At 40.1% G+C, this 18,176-nt stretch overlaps 1 protein-coding gene across 1 annotated transcript; it reads left to right on the top strand.

Moving 5' to 3' along the window:
* Positions 1 to 1,727: 1,727 nt before the first annotated feature.
* Positions 1,728 to 15,067, top strand: slc6a1l (solute carrier family 6 member 1, like; the record flags this gene model as incomplete). The annotated part of the gene is made up of 14 exons (XM_080851752.1): positions 1,728 to 1,965; positions 3,149 to 3,280; positions 3,525 to 3,625; positions 3,901 to 4,010; positions 4,098 to 4,230; positions 6,852 to 6,986; positions 7,268 to 7,371; positions 7,563 to 7,687; positions 13,349 to 13,461; positions 13,537 to 13,668; positions 13,761 to 13,863; positions 13,949 to 14,049; positions 14,704 to 14,871; positions 14,972 to 15,067. 14 exons carry the CDS (start codon positions 1,728 to 1,730, stop codon positions 15,065 to 15,067), a joined length of 1,791 nt encoding a protein of 596 aa, XP_080707878.1.
* Between the last annotated feature and the right edge of the window lie 3,109 nt (positions 15,068 to 18,176).

The raw sequence follows: 18,176 nt of genomic DNA, 5'->3' as shown, positions 1-18,176 counted from the left end.
GTATACCAAGTATAACCGGAAAGGCAAATATGGATTAGGCTTGGGAATGTTTTAATCTTAAACATTTGATTTTAGTGGAAAGTCATGTTACCAAAGATTTTGCCCTTAATCAGTTTCTAAACCATCTTGTGATGAACAGACCTTTATCATGACATATGCAGACAGAATGTGCAGCACTTGAAGAAGAAACACATTTGCCCTCCATGGATAGTCAACCTTCTGCCACACAGCTCTTATGGTGAAGGTGCTACAACACTACCTCAAATGATCCAAAACCTTCACCAATGAGAGACTTGGATGAAGAACACTTGGCAGTGACATTCTAAGTTACATATATTATTCTGTGAGCTGCAGAATAAAAATGAAATACAAAAACCAAATATATACAGTATATATAAAATATTCCACCATGAGACACAAATACATGCTCTCTGTAGTCTGCGGTCTCTCCCTCCCTCCAATCTCACGCACACACACTAAGCTTACACTTCATTTTAATTTGATAGCCTAGGGCTGACATGCACCACTATTCCTTCCCCCTCCAGAGAATACACATTTGTACCGTACTACTTCAATCTGATTTCATTCCTACCTCTTTTTGTACCTTGCCAATTAGGGGGAAAAAATGTCCCTGGAGTTTTATTTTTCTCCAGACCTCATGTTGTCTATAATTTAGGCCTAGTGCCTGCTTCATTTCCAAATCTCAACAAGCTCTTTTCAGTCCTCAAATGAAACTCTCCTCTATGGGAAAATTCCATAGCAACCAAACTAGCCCTGGAGAATTGATAGTCACACCAACAAACAGACAACACACTCATACACACACTGTAAGAAAACAAACACATGCACATGCACACACTCTCTCCCGGAACCAGGAATCGACTCCAAACTTGCTGCCAGGACTCATCATGGTAAAGCAATAATCCAGTTAGACAACAGGTCGAAGTTTATTATCTGCAGCTCAATACCACCCAGCAACCCACCAGAGAAGGGGGCCTTCCAGCTAAAAAAGGGGAGGGAGGGTAACTCAGACTTTTTTTGGCCTGTCAGTTCCTTCCGGCAAGGCTGAGTACATGGCAGAGTTTGGTTGGTGTGGCTGGTCTGGCTCCAGTGGATGAGCGGAGGTTGCCTTTGTCTGCAGGTGGATACCAATATTAATATCGGGTTTTGGTAAGGGCATCAGAGCCTCTCTTGAAAGGTATGGCTTGCTTTTGTTCATTTCATTATTTGAATCACCCTGAGAAATCATATGCTTATTCAATGAGTAGACCGCATATGAGTGATAGAGAGGCAGGGAAAGATAACAATATATATTTGAGGAGACTCATGTAAGGATCAGTCAGTCAAAGTCTCAATATCAGTCATTTTATTGTACATGAATTGCCAGGCAAAACAATGCAATGTCATTTTAAAGTAGGCATGGTGTGCAATGAATACATATGAGACATATAACTTATAGATCACTAATCACAGCAAAAAAGAATAACACATTTTAGATTTGCAGATATTTTAGAGTGACTTTATACCTTATTCCCTTTATAACACTTCCCTTTGTTCTTCTGCAGTAAGAATGATTCCCTGATCTCCTTGGGCTCCCGAGACCCACAGCAGATTGAAGTGGCTTGAAAAACCCAATTCAACCTTTAAACTCCAGAACTCTAGCACCAACGTGATCTGGGGAATATCCCTGTGGAGTTGAGCCTGGCTGTGAGGGGTGTGAGACAGCCATGGGGAAGACAGGCAAGAGTACAGTGGACTTGAACTCTACCTCAGAGGTCAAGCAGGCAGTCCCTTTTGAAGATCTGGACCATTACACATCACAGAGTGAAGATGAAAAGGATAAAGAAGTTCCAGACAGGGGTTCCTGGAAGGGCAAATTTGACTTCCTACTCTCCTGCATTGGATATGCCATCGGGCTGGGCAATGTCTGGCGATTCCCCTATCTTTGTGGGAAAAATGGAGGCGGTGAGAGATAAGGAATAGAACAAAACCCTTTATTTCACTGTAACCTTTTGTAATAAGGGAAATTGTAACCGACACTTTGACAAAAACTTCTTCTATATCTAAGTCTACTTGTTCCATACATTTGCCAAAAGACATTTGATTGGTCAAACTCTAAAGCTAGTCCATAGGACTGTCTGGAAAAGCTTGCCAAATTTAAAGTTAAAGTTTCATGTTAATCTGGAATGTAGTAACTAAATAAATATATATATATTTAACTGTGTAGTATATTTTTGGAATAGAATTTGGAAATTTCTGTGTAGTAGGCTAACGTTACGGTTTGAGTGAATGGTGAGTGTGATACGGCGAAATGGATGACAAAAAGCTTTGAATGGAAATTTTACGTTTAAAAGTTGTGTTGTGCAGAAGAAGCGAGCTTCACTGTTGTCTGAAAATGTCAACAGGCAGCTGGCTGAATTGGTAACCTAACTGTTACAGTTCATTTTTTCTGATATAAGAGGCCTGACTGCTATGTTCCCAGCAAACTTGAAAAAAAAGAAAATATTAAGCCATGATTTAACTGCACTAGTCCTTGTTTACCTGAAATGTGCACTTTATAATTAGATTTTGTACCGCCCTGTTTGGCAATGTTGTTCTTCAATTAAATAAAACATTTGCATAAAGCAAGCCAATCCACTTTTCCAAGAGCATTAAAATAAAATAAAAAATGATGGGACATTTTTGAAGTAGATACAAATTTGCGATTCATTTGGAATGAATGTCAACTTTGAGTTAACAACGACATAAATGCGATTAATCACGATTTAATTATTGAATCGTTTGACAGCATTAATATGTATGTATGTATGTATGTATGTATGTATGTATGTATGTATGTATGTATGTATGTATGTATGTATGTATGTATGTATGTATGTATGTATGTATGTATGTATGTATGTATGTATGTATGTATGTATGTATGAATGTATGTATGACTAAAACATAATCTTTTACTTCACCCCCTTGGGTTTTTCAATGAATTGGCCAGTTAAACTCCTAAAATCTTTTATGGAGATGAAAGAAATTTCCAAATTCTATTCCAAATTCTGGCCTCGGAAAAAGTGGGACAAGAATATTATGTGTGGTTTAACTCCAAGTGGTTTGCGATTTTTGACGATGGACGTGTCCTTCCATATCTCCATAGGGGCATTCCTCATCCCCTATTTCACAACACTGGTGTTCGCTGGAATCCCTCTGTTCCTGCTGGAGACGGCTCTGGGCCAATACACCTCCACTGGGGGGATAGGAGTCTGGAAGCTGTTTCCAATGATGAAAGGTGAGCTCCAGTTATGAAAAGTCCGAATAGTATGATTCCTCCTGTAAGTACGATTATTTAAACAAGAATCTGCAGAAGTGAAAGAAGCACACATCCACTGAATGGAACTCAGCTGCACCTTCAGTCAAACATCATAAAAAACATACAATATAAATTTTATATTCAGTATGTTTATACAATATAAACATATAATACGGATTTCTCTCTGCACCTCTACATCTTTCTCCAACACCCCGACGGGCAGGTGTCGGTCTGGCCTCTGTGGTGCTATCATTCTGGTTAAACATTTACTACATCGTGATCATTGCCTGGGCTCTCTACTACCTGTTCAACTCCTTCAGAGCAGTGAGTAATCTTACAGTCTACATTAGTGTAATTCGTAAACATGAGGGAACTGTCTCTTTATGTTAACTTGCTGATTCCGTGAAAAAAACAAGGCTTTAAGCTATTATTCAGACACCTCACTCAACTGCCCAATGTATTTCTTCGTCTCCCTCCAACACACAAACAATCACACACATACACACACACACACACACACACACACACACACACACACACACACACACACACACACACACACACACACACACACACACACACACACACACACTCTGCAGGAGCTCCCGTGGCAGAACTGTGACCACCCATGGAACACAGAGAAGTGTTTTTCAAACTACAGCCTGACTGATACGACCAACTTAACCAGTGCTGTCACTGAGTTCTGGGAGTAAGCTAAAACCACTACCCTTTGTGTTCCATTCATTAGTCCACGGGCTTATAGACCATTGGCTTAACTTTGTGCTTGTTTCTCCAGGAGGAACATGCACCAGATGACCAGTGGACTGGAGGAACCAGGAGAGGTTCGCTGGCCCCTGGCTGGGACCCTAGGTCTGGCCTGGATTCTGGTCTACTTCTCCATATGGAAGGGGGTGGAGTGGACTGGAAAGGTTTGTCTTGTTTTATTGTTTTTAGGCTTCTTCAAACCTCAAGTAAAGTAGGATTAAATCAGGAGTACCCCCCCTCACACACACACACAGACACAGACACACACACACACACACACACACACACACACACACACACACACACACACACACACACACACACACACAACCACACACACACACACACACACACATTTTTAACCTCATGTCAACCTACTAACAGAGGGTGTCACAATGGCAAAAGGAGGATTGCCCCAAGGTACACCACTGAAAAAGAGAAGGATTGCCCCATGGTACATCGCTTAAACTACACAAACACAAACTACACAAACTAGAAAGAAAATGATACTCCATTTAACTACAGGTATTTTACCTGCCATGGAAGCATAGCCTTGTAAGTTATACAAATGTATCATCAAATTACATTAGCATATAAGAATCATAAGACTAAGCAGCAAATCCCTATTATTATTATTATTATTATTATTGTCAGTTTTCAAATGTTTTGGTAAATTGTAATAACAGACGAATGTAGAACATTCTGCACCTTATCCGGAATGGACTAAATATCTGAATATCTGAATCCATTGTTTGGTGCCATTCATCAGGGACCAGTAGCTACTTTCAAACTGATGTCATCGTCTACAACTGCATCGAGTAGCCATAATTAGTCAAGTGATGAGGTTACTTTAGATATTTATAAATTGTATTTAGTTATTTAGTATTTAAAACTATACAGCACCAGCAACCACGGGTTGCTTTTCTTTCTTCAACAAAGACTCTGACCACACTGAGACCTGAAAACAGAATTCCAGCACACAGAATCCGATGTAAAACAATTCTTAAACTTAAACACACTGCCAATTTCATATTACAATATCAATTAACTCCAAGTGAAATCTCTTCCATACACATTTTTCCTGGGGACGCTGTAAACCTTTCTGTCATTTTTTTTTTAAAAAGCTATGACGTTTTACAGTCATAGATGTCAACCCACTGTGCTGCTCAAAGTACGCCTGAGCTGCCGCAAGTTGCATTCCTTATCAACACCGACTACAGGGCTGACAAACTGCTAACATCCCAAAATCACTTAATTAACTGTCTTAACATTCACCATCACAGAAATGGATTGCCAATATACCTACACTTTTAACTGTAGGGGCAAGATAGCCATCCTATCACTATTGGTGATATGTCTATGAGAGAAAAAGAACATGGTAGCCATTGATGAAGCTTCGGTATACCTAATATAGATTCCAAATACTAAATGACTTACTCTAGGTATTTTGTAATATAAAATGTACTTCACTAGTGTACTATGTACTATTTTCAAACACTTTGAGGTGGCAATCATGCATCTATTTGTCATATTGTAACAGATGTTGCAGACTGTGTTGCTGTGGTGTTTCAGAGTATTTACTATAAGTGAATTATATAAACACTATCAGGGATGCAACTGCCCAGTGTCAGGGGGGTATGCAGCAACAATTTTGGCGCCCCCCCCCCCCCTTTTTTTTTGCTTTATCCATCTTCCATCCAACCAACTCACTACTCGTAGCTTAGTTCTAACTGCTTGTGTGTTCAGCGGTCACGGTGCTCACGCTCCCTCTTCTATGTCAAAATTCTATTATGGAATCTTAAGATATGAGGCGCCTACTCTAGCCTGTTTAGTCCTCTAAAATGTTATATAACATTAAGGAAATGCAGAAATGATTTAGAAACGCACAACAGTAGCTACATATAGAAAATACCCCAAACATTTTAATATTATTTTTTTTTTACCATCGCTTTGGCGCCTCCATGGGTGCGGCGCCCCTATGCGCCGCATAGAGCGCATACCCACTTTTTGCGCCACTGAACACTATGCAACAATTGGCCTCTTTTTGAGGGATGTTTTTATGAGCAACTGCTTTTGTCATCATCTCCAAATTATTTTGTAATGGTAATGGTAGGACAGATAAACACACCTGTTATTTCCACTACACGTCCAGGCTGTGCACCTCATACTTTTGTGTTTCGAGTCAGAACCCCCTGCAAATAATTGAATAAAAGACTTCACAGCATGATATCGCCAAATGACGCCAGCTGGCATGTTGGCAACTTTTTATCAGTGCCAACTGGGCTGCTGCTGATGTTTGCCAGGTTTCTGCATGCTTTTTAGGGAAGTGGCTTGTTAGTTTTTAGACCCAAAGTCCATCATGCTACTTTAGATTACAGGGACAGAAGGTTAGTTGTATGTACTCATAAAGAATGCAGGGGTTTGAGAGAGAGACTGGAACGTTCTTCGCTTGGCATACAGTTGGAAGATTACTTAGCATCAGGGTGTCTTTGCTTGAAGTCAGTTCACATTCATGAGAAGTGATTAATATGATGTATATAACATGCACAACATTCCATTTTCCCTCTACTATCTGGGACATTAAGTAATAATCCTTCACGGCAGTGATTTATGAACCTCACCATGGAGTAACACATCTGCACTCATGCCCTGCTTTTCTTTCTCAGGTGGTGTACTTCTCTGCTACCTATCCATACTTTATACTGATTATACTCTTCTTTCTCAGGTTGTGTACTTCTCTGCTACCTATCCATACTTTATACTAAATAATACTTTTCTTTCTCAGGTGGTGTACTTCTCTGCTACCTATCCATACTTTATGCTGATTATACTTTTCTTTCGGGGAGTCACCCTCCCAGGGGCAAAGGACGGCGTGCTTTTCTACATTACCCCGGACTTCAACAAGCTCATGAAATCTGAGGTAAAACACCAAATACACACAGGGACCACGCATAAACTTTATTCTGAGTTTAATCGTCACTGTTTTTTTCTCAACAATATTTTCTAAAATAGATTATGTTCCTATGCAACAACCAATGATTTGTGAATATGAATATTAATGTATGTGAATATCCATCTGCTCATTCCTGTGTTTTAAATCAATCCATACATTCTTGCACAGCTGATGGCTATAAAACCCAAATGAATGGCCTCCATGTCTCTCCATGTTCGAATGTACCTTAACTGAATGCATCCTCATAGGTCTGGCTGGATGCTGCCACGCAGATCTTCTTTTCTTATGGGTTGGGCCTCGGCTCCCTTATTGCTCTTGGAAGCTACAATTCCTTCACCAATAACGTATATAGGTACACCTTTAGCCTTAATTAACCCTCTCACTTATAATGTATACTCACATGTATCTCTTTTTCAATACTTCCACTTCGTATTCATGAGAGGTTTTATTTGTATACATTTTTCTCAATCTTTTGACAGGGATGCTCTTATCGTGTGCTGCATAAACTCATTTACAAGCATGTTTGTCTTAATCTCTTGACAGGGATGCTCTTATCGTATGCTGTATAAACTCATTTACAAGCATGTTTGCTGGCATTGTGATATTCTCCATCGTGGGCTTCATGTCCCATATCACAAAAAAGCCAATCCAAGAACTGGCAGCCTCAGGTGAGTTGACTGTTTCATGATTTGTTTGGAATGGTTCATAGCTGTGTCATTTCAAATGTTTTATAACTTGAATTAAGTCAGATTTCAGATTACGAAACATTAATGTCAAGACAGGGCATAATTTTGTAGAATTGTCACAACCAGTACCTGCAGTTACCAAGTTTCTCAGGGTAGGAAACACACCAAGGTTTTACAAACACTCAAGTTATCGATCCTCTTATACCTTCTCTTAATGAGTACTCAATGAGTAGTACCTTTGTCTGAGGAGTGCATGACATCTGAAATGTACATCCCACAAACAAAGTTAGCATGTGTCTATGCCTTTCTCCTATTTGTTTCATGTTGTAAGGCAAGGCAAGGCAAGGCACAATTATTTATATAGCACATTTTCGTACCAGGGCAATTTAAAGTGCTTCACATGCAAAAATGAAAAATGAATAAAATAGGAAAGCGCATTTATACTATACTTTATAAGGGCCTGATTTATGCGAGCGCTGCTTAATCTGCGTTCGCAAATTAACGCACTGTGTTTTTGCGCATTTTCCGTGGTATTTATCAACCCAGATCTGCGCTGGGCAAGCTGTGTTTATTCCGCCCTATATAGGGCCTGATTTACTAACATTGCGACCGCTGCTTAAACTGCGTTCGCACATTAACGCACAGTGTTTTTCCGCATTTTCCGTTGTATTTAATTAGGAAGAGAAAATGAAGCTTTAGCAAAGTGGAGATAGATATATTGGTTCACGTTCGCTCAATCACTGAACCTGATTCAATGTGTGCGCTGCTATTGTTGTTCTGCCCGCCATCACCTACAGCAAGATGTTTAAAAGAACACGATTATAAACAATATGCTATTGGTGGCATTAATGCATAAACTGTCTATTATAACAATATAGATGTGTACATGGCGAGATTAATAATTTCTACAAGGGACATGGGTTCACTGGTTCATATTACGTTCGGAAAGTTTGCGATTTCAAAAAAAGTCCTGTTTGATGTCTATAATTTCAGCTGTGGCAGTGGGGAAATGTATTGGCCAGTGCGCCATAGCAATGCGTCAAGTACCTGTGTGAATATTTGGCGAAAGTGAAGGCTGAGATATATCAACTGCTGATACTATAACTGTTTGAAATGATCCGGTGCCAATATTTGCAATGTTTACCAACTGATTGAATGGAATATGATCTCCGGTTGGAGTGTTAGATGTCGTCTCTGATCTGGTTCAGTAATTGAAGTATTGCGTGGCTGGTTAACCTGTACCGTCTAATGATTTGTGGTTAATTTAACTGAAAATGTGTTATACGAGTTGAAAAAATTATTTCTGTGAGCTGTCTCTGTCTTCTTTCTTCGCCTTTCTCTTATCACTGCTGCCATATCAACGTTTTCAGACTCAATGAAAATGCGCTTCCTGGTTAAGACGTGCTTTTATGAGGCGGAGAATTAGCGCGCAAATCGGAGAGGTGCGCTTGCCAGGCAGTTTAGTAAATACCCTGCAATACATCATTAGGCGCACTTATCTTCGCTCCTCCCAAATATTTGCGCATGTTTCCACCCACTTTTTCTGTCCTCCCCGTCCACACCCACAAAGCGTTAATATGCACTGCGCCCTGTTAGTAAATACCGTTTGATGTTTACGACTGCTATTTTACGCCAGAAATGGGCGCAATCCTGTTAGTAAATCAGGCCCTAAAAGTGTACGTTAAAAAATAGTACAAAGTTAGAGTTTTAGATGTATATTTCAATAAAAGCTGAGGCGAAACAAAAATGTTTAATAATAAGACCATAAAAACCATGAAAACATAAAATCCCTAAAAGCAGAAAAAGTGTTTGCATAGATGAGTGAGGGGAGAGCTCTAAAGGAATGTTGGGATGGAAAGACCTAGGCATAGGCGAGGGAGAAGAGGTGTGTCTTTAGCCTGCTTTTAAAACAGCTTGTTGTTGGAGCAGTTTTTGTGTACTCAGGTAAGCAGTTCCAAACTTTAACAGCATATGAGCTAAAAGCAGCTTCTCCCTGTTTTGTTCTGGTAATGGGTGGGATCAGGAGGACCCTTTCTTGGGATCTGAGAGACCTAGTAGGGGTGTAGTGCTGCAATAGGTCTTTCAGGTAGACAGGGCCAGTTCCATTTAGAGACTTAAAAACCAATAATAAAATCTTAAAATCAATTCTGAACTGAACTGGTAGCCAGTGGAGGTGTTTAAGCAGTGGTGTAATGTGGTCTGTCCTTTTAGCCCTCATCAGGATTCTGGCTGCCGCATTTTGGATCAGCTGGAGCTGTCTGATAGTTTTCTTGGGCAGGCCTGTAAGGAGACCATTACAATAGTCCAACCTACTGGAAACAAAGGCTTGGATACGTTTTTCGAGGTCATCTTGCGACATGAAATTCGAGATGTGTTTTAGGTGGTAGTAGAAGGATTTTGTGATGGCTTTGATGTGGGAGTTAAAAGAGAGTTCACTGTCCAACTGCACACCCAGGTTTTTTACCGTTGTACGTATGTGGATGCAACGTCCTTCAGCTCATATGAAGAAATGCTGCCACCTGCTGGAGTATCTAATAACTACACCTCATACTTGTGGATTGTTTCAGATCATCTGTGGTACTAATTGGACAAAGTTCTGCAATGAGACATACACGTTTGTGGATAGTGAGATTTTTGCGTCTTTTTACTACAGATTTCTGATGTACGACTGGGACAAACATACATAAATAAATAGAAGGGAGATCACAAATGTCACATGATTCACAGATGTCAAGTTATCCCCAAATTTGCACCATATTTGCAAACCCCAGCGGTGATAATGTAGCCTGGCCATTACCAGCCTGTGACTCCATTTCATTCCGTCTTTCAGTCTGGGCCAACCCAATGCATTTTGGTTTCCGAGATCGGCGGGTGCTTATCTTGAGGTTTAAAATCATTGGAGTTCCCTTAACCAATCAGCAACGTTTAGTAAGCATTCGGTAGATTAAACTCTTCCCAAAGCCAGTTGGGAGAAGAGCTACGACGTCCTTTCCAATCATAAAACTTACAAGAAAATACTCTTGTTCTCCTTTTAATTTTCTGATGTTCTCGAGAGTTGAGACAACTTTTCCGATAGCTTTTCGTGTCTTTTCCTCCAAGGCGAGTTTTGCGTCACAGCTCTGAACTGTTCGCTGATTGGTCCTGCAAAATTTTGAGTTCTGGAGACGATTGTCAATGGGGTTGGGCCAGACTGAGTATGAGCTTGAAATCAATTCAGGCGGAAATACGTAGGCTGGTGTCACCAGGCTAGTGATAATGACCAAACCTGAGCCCTAAAGGGGGTTAACAGAAGTAAAGGGGGGAAACATATTGCTTTACAGACCTCAACCTACAGCCAAAATAACACACCTTTTTATAATGTTGAGGGTCCGGCCCCACATTCACCTGCTAGGACTGCAAGGAACTGACCTTTACTCAACAGATCATTGCAAAGTAATTTGCAACCTCACCACATGATGCCACTGAATCCTAAACACTGTACCTTTAAGTAGTAGCTAGGCTAAGGTTTTAGTCTTCAAAGTAGCCCAAAGTCTTCCCTTAAATTGAGCACAGAGATTTGGGTTGATTTCTTTGCTAGGTTTTTGGAGAGATGGTTTGATCACTGCTATTTTGAATAATTGCGGAATATTCTAGGAGGGCATCAGGTTGTGGAGATAGTATTTTATTACTGAAAAAGGTCCTTACTGCTACAGGTTATAGGAACAGAATGTCCGATTGTACCGTGTTTTTTATGTCTGATGGCACTTGAAGTATTAACTGAAGATTTTTCTGCACTATGGCACTGTGGCAAAGGTGGGAAACCTCTGAGATTGGCAGCTAAATGGAGAACTTTAACAGTTCAAAGGCTGTGTTCATGATCCATGATGAACAAAAACTCTGTGTCACAACCTGAGCCTGACAGAAGCAGCAGTACAGTCAGTCTGATGTGTCAGTCACAGTAGCTGCAAGGGCACAGCCATCCAACAACTCCTCAGTCAGACAGTTATCTGACCTCTCAGCCCCAGTAAGGACAGGAAGGGGGCCAGTATACCAGACAGAGTAGCAGAGCAGCGCAGTGATCCTACGGAGTTTACGGAGTTCAACAAAGGAGCAGGAATACAAACACTTATGTTTGACACTGATTTTCCAGAGGGATACAAAAGTCATATAATGTGAAGTGCAAACATATTACAAAGCACACACACATGTACTACAGACCACTGGGAACAGATAAATATCACAGAGAATAATAGGCGAGATTAAAGAGGTATGTCTTAAATATATCTCACTTAAAGGTTTCCAGTTTCAGCCATTCTTAGGTCCTCTGGCAGAGTATTCCAAAGGCTGGGAGAAACTAAAAACTGCCTCTCCATGTCTCTTGGTTCTGGCTCTGAAACTGTTAAGAGTTCAGTGCCAGAGGACCTCCGGAATCTACTGGGTGTGTATATTCAGGTGCATGACTGGAGTGATTTATAGGCTAGTAAAATAATCTAAAAATCTATTCTGAAACAGGTTCAATGATTTTAAGACTGGTGTGCGCCCATCATCTAGTTTTGGTGAGAGCTTGTGCTGCAGTGTTCCGTATTATTTGTGATTGACTAATGCCTTTCTTTGGTAGACCAGACAAGAGAGAGTTACAGTAGTCTAGCCAGCTTGTGCTACAAGTGTAAATCCATCTTTCAGTGTCAGCTTGAGAGAGAAACTGTTGCACCTTAGAAATGTTTTTTAAGTGATGAAAAGATGTTTCAATTATATTTTCGATATGGGTTTCAAAATTGAGTACTTGGTAATTGGTGTTAAGTTTCCCTTTTGGCTTTTTCACCAATGACTAATACCTCTATTTTATCTTGGTTGAGCTGGAGAAAGTTCTGTAACATCCATACATTTATATCAGCAATGCAATTTATCAAGCAATCAATAGAGCTGTAGTTGTTGGGTATTACAGAAGTATAGAGCTGGTATCATCTGCATAGCTATGATAGTCGATGTTGTGCCTCCTAATGACACTACCAAGGGGTTACATGTCTAGACTGAAACGTAAGGGCCCTTTAATTGATAATTGTGGGGCCCCACAGGCCATACAAATGGTTTTTTGAGCTGTGGTCCCCAAGGGCAACAAAATATTCCCGGACAGTAAGATGGGACCAGAGAGTCCAACCAAAATGGTCTTGGATATCATGATCGACAGGTTCAAAAGCTGCCTACTGAGAGACTCCCCCATCTTTCAGAGGCATGATATTTCAGTGCTCAGTTTTCTCCTTAAATTCTCGGTGTCTCCCTCTCTTTGTGTGGCCCACATACAATATATGAGTGATCACTTGCAGACATCAATGCGTGTCTGATAATGATATCATAATAAAAAATGTATGATATAAAAGGTTTTGGCCTAAAACCAGAGGGAAATAGGGCAAACCATCTTGGTTAGCTGCCATTGACTAAAGCAGCGCAGATACAGCCAAAAAATGCTACATTGCATATAAAATATTTTAGTGTCACTGTGCTGTCATGCAAGTACTGTAATTAGAATATGGAAAAGAATATAGTGCTTTGCTCTGCAAGCATTGTCATGAAAAAATATTACCAAGAAGAATATATTGGAAGCAAAGAAAAAAGTTAGTAGCTACCACCTAAAGCTTTAACAGTGGGTATGGTGTTGCTCACTAGGCCCCGGATTGGCATTCATGGCCTACCCTCAGGCAGTGACCCAGCTGCCCATGTCCTCCCTGTGGGCCATCCTCTTCTTTTCCATGCTGATGATGCTGGGTCTGGACAGCCAGGTAATGCACATCATTTGCCATTAGTTGTATATCCTATGCTGTTCAGTGCATTTGCATAGAAATATTTTCTCTTAGTTCTGTACAGTTGAAGGATTTGTTACTGCACTGATGGACGAGTATCCAATGGTCCTGAGGAAGAGGAAAAAGGTCTTCATTCTCGCCGTCTGTGTGGTATCCTACATTATTGGCTTCTCCAACATCACACAGGTAAACCCCATTATTACTGCATGTAGAACTTATTTGTACCTTCCCCACGTCTATTTAGAGATTCAGTTTGACTGCTGCTCTTTTTCTTCCAGGGAGGCCTGTATGTCTTCAAGCTGTTTGACTACTACTCTGCCAGTGGAATGGCCATTCTATATCTGGTGTTTTTTGAAACAATCTCCATATCTTGGTTCTATGGTATACTGCTTTCAATTATATTTATTATCATTATATTTCATGACATTCACATAATTAACATAATCATATTTCTTTTGCCATCCAGGGGCTGAGCGATTCTACCAAAACATAGAAGAGATGATTGGCTATCGGCCCTGTGCGTGGTGGAAATGGTGTTGGATGGTATTCACTCCAATGATCTGTCTGGTAAAAATGGTCTTTACCTATGTTAATGTGTGGACACGTTATCCTTAGTTGAAATGGTCTTTACCAATGTTAATGTATGGACAAGACAGATTTAACCTTAGTTTAGATGGTCTTTACCTATGTTAATGTGTGGACACGACAGATTTACCCTTAGTTTCAATGGTCTTTACCTATGTTAAATGTATGGACACGACAGATTTAACCTTAGCTGAAATGGTCTTTACCTATGTGAATGTATGAACATGACAGATTCAATCTTAGTTGAAATGGTCTTTACCTATGTTAATGTATGAACATGACAGATTTAACCTTAGTTTAAATGGTCCTTACCAATGTTAATGTATGGACATGACAGATTTAACCTTAGTTTAAATGGTCTTTACCTATGTTAATGTGTGGACACGACAGATTTAACCTTAGTTGAAATGGTCTTTACCTATGTTAATGTATGGACATGACAGATTTAACCTTAGTTTAAATGGTCTTTACCTATGTTAATGTGTGGACACGACAGATTTATCCTTAGTAAAAAGTATAAGGTTGAATGATTGTCTAGGTCATCTTCACATCCCAAAATAACCAGGGAAATATTTTGTATTGTTAAATAGCTCAGTTGTGTGTAATGTGGTTGCCTCCTTTCTTCTCTTCGTGTAGGGAGTATTCACCTTTAGTGCAATAGAGATGACCCCTCTGACCCTGGGCAAGTATGTCTATCCCGCCTGGGGGCAGGGGATTGGCTGGGTCATGGCACTGTCTTCTATGGTGCTCATCCCAGGGTATGTCGTCTACATGTTTTTCACCACTAAGGGTGATTTACGACAGGCAAGTAATTTTTCTCTTTCCTCTGTTTATGCTGACGCATGAATGAAATGGTCTTTCTGAAAGTGCCGTTTCTAAACTCAATACATCTCCTCTCTTTCAGCGTTGGCACAAGATGACCACGAGGACAGATGAACCGACGGCAGCGCCCACAAGGCGTTCATCCCAACGGGGAAGTATGGGTGAGGCGTCCGTGTGATACCTCTTTTCTCCACAACCCCCACAGGAAGACAGGGACATAGAGGACGTGAACATCAAGGCACAATAAGAGTGTCAGCTACCATGTGGCCTTTCAAAGCATCAGTCTTCCATAACTGTAAGAGCAAAGGAAATTGACAATAAACTAAATGAATCTATTTTCTGTAATCAGGCTTGAACAAGGTGCCTCAAGCTTATTTCTGTTACTGTTATGTTTCAGATGTTCAATGCAGGCACAGTTGACCTGGGTTCTCTGTCCACCACATTCTAAATTACACTACAGCCTTGTTTTGTTAAAGTATAAACTTTTTGTGAACTGTGGATATTATTGTCAGTTCAGAGTTTGAAGATGCCAACTGAAGATGGCAGTGTACATATACTTTGGTAATTATGTAGTAACCATACATCCCACATTATTGCCACAGCTAAAGGCAATAACTATGGGAAAAGATGTATAAACAAATAGCATGGACCTGGAAATAACTTATGAAAACATATAGTATTTAACATACACATTTGATTACTGTAACTGTAATTTGATCATTTGTAACTTGTCCTATTATCAGGGTTTCATTATTTCCTGATTGTACATATTTTCTGAGAATCCTCATAAGCCCGTGTGTTGTTTTGTATTGTATAATTGTGATTGCTTTCAGAAAAAAGTGAAGAAACCGTTAATTCCCTTGAAATACTCAGCAGCACACTTTAAAAGGTTCTTTGTTTTGTATGACTGTATTCGGGTTGTATATCAGCACTTCATTCCATTTATATAGATTTATGTCATGCTTATACAATAAAGATTTATATCTTGAAATCTCACCATATTGTTATTGTTTTAATATATGAGCTGTTGAGGAGCCTTATTGCACAGGGATATAAGCTCTTTGCCATCCTGGAGGTGCATGCCTTTTTTGATCTGAACCTTTTCCCTGACGGGAGTAACAGGAACAGATGATGGGCAGGATGGGAAGGGTCTGTATAGAAAATACATAGAAAAATTTGCCAAAGTTAGAAAAAGTTGCATGGACACAGAAGTTGCACTGAAATGGCAAGTGATTGGCCCAATTTAGGCAGTAAGGCAGCAGGCCACTGGAAAATACACAAGCTTTTCAGGACAATTTACTGGACTGCTAAGTCTCCAGAAACACCTGTGACATGTTTTAGCATTAGTGGTCAACATCAGTATATCTACAAATATAGAAGGTAAACTAAAGCGATATCCAGTAGGTGTAGCAAAATCTCTTATGAGTAGGAGATATACAATGTGTGAATACAAGTGTGTCCCTTAAAAATACAGAGAGGGCATGTTTACTGGGCATGTTTACTGCATTCAGAAAAAAAGTGAAAGAAAGGTGTTCTGAGCCTACACGACAGAGAAGAATAAATGTAAATACCAAGTAAAAGATCATAAAAGCAAAAGAGAATGAGAGAGAGATAGAGAGATAGGGAGAGAGAAAGAGAGAGTAAGAGAGAGAGAGATATGTAAAGACTCATTGAAATTCCAATTCAACTCAGGTGAGATGGTATAGTGTCTTTGAGACAAGGCAAACATAGGGAGGGAAAAATAAATCAAGAAAAACTGAGAGATAAATATAGAGAGAGAGTGGATGAGTTAGAGGCAAACAGATATTAAGATACAGAGAAAGAAACAAACAAACAAACTCAAGTTGGTACCACTTTACAATAAGACTCCATTATAAATGGTTTATAAATAGGTTATTAATTAGGTTGTAAACCCTTTGTAAGTCATTAACCTTTCAGAACGAAGCGTCACACCGGTGTGACAGCAGCCAATTTTCCGCAAAGACGTAGCGTCACACGGGTGTGATTAGAATCTGGCGACACAAGCGTTCCAATAGCAGCGTAACAATTAGCCTGTATGTGGGTTTCTACTTACTTCGCTAACGTGAGCTAACATTGTACATTCAGCCACCTTCATCCATTATGCCTCTTAAAATAGTCTTTGTCAGTATTATTTCGTTTACTATATGAAGGCTTATTATATTTGTGTGGTCCACGTCCAATTGTACATGACAAAGTTACAACGTTTGCAAGTATAGGGAAGACATGACCTCCAGTACAACAACACAAGCACAACAAGTGATTTTTTTCATGAAACTTTTATTAATCCACGTAGGGAAATAATGGTACATTAAATATACATAATGGAAAATAAAATGAGTGGTACATTACTCAATGTTCAGCCTAATCATGTCAGCGACAGCTCGAGATGAAAACCAGCATCGCAGCGGGAAAATACCGTTCATGAAATGCTTCACGAGAGTTGACAAGCTTAGAGGCATATTCTCCTCAGGATACGCATAATTGATGTCTCATCATTGATGCACACTAACTGCGCAGTCGACCTTTTCACATTACCATCACTGGGCAATCACAAATCCTGCTTGCGCATTTTCAGCGCACTCACAACATGCAACACGTTGAAAAACATAGTTTCTGACAGATACCGGCATCTCATTCATTCATTCACGAAAACAAGAAGCAAATAGTAAGTAGCAAACATAAGAAAGAAAAATGGCAAGTCATTTTGAGGGGAGGAGGCGTCAGCTTACTGACGAGGAGATTCGGGACATCTTCACGGCCGATCCTGAGGATGTCTTCGTTGATGCCAACGAAGATGTGCCTGAAACTGACGAATCATCGGACGATGAGCTGCCAGAAAATTTGACAGCCTTGAACGAAGTGGACGAGAGGCTGGACCTGGAAGACAGTGAGGTTTCATCATTTGAGTGGCAAACGGGAAATCTCATCCCAAGCCCAGTAAACTTTGTCAGGGGCTGTTCTGGTGTATTAGGCGTCCAGATAATAACATGGAGGCAGATTGTTTTAAATTATTTATTACAACTTCAATCATGAACATGATTGTGGCCGAGACGAACAAATATGCCCAGACACTCAAAGAAAAAGTTAGCAATGGGAAGCTAGCAAAGTGGGCTTCTGCCGCGGAAACTGCCGCGGAAATGTACGTGTTTTTGGCAGTTTTTTTTTTCAATGGGTCTTATTAAAAAAGATAACATCCGAGATTACTGGACCACTAATCCCCTTTTTTCCACTCCTTCCTTTGGAACTCTTTTCCCCCAAGACCGCTT

Source organism: Sprattus sprattus (genome assembly GCF_963457725.1).
Source record: "Sprattus sprattus genome assembly, chromosome: 14".
NCBI lineage: Eukaryota > Metazoa > Chordata > Actinopteri > Clupeiformes > Clupeidae > Sprattus > Sprattus sprattus.
Note: the sequence above shows the minus strand (reverse complement) of the source record. Positions and strands in the feature narration are given on the sequence as shown.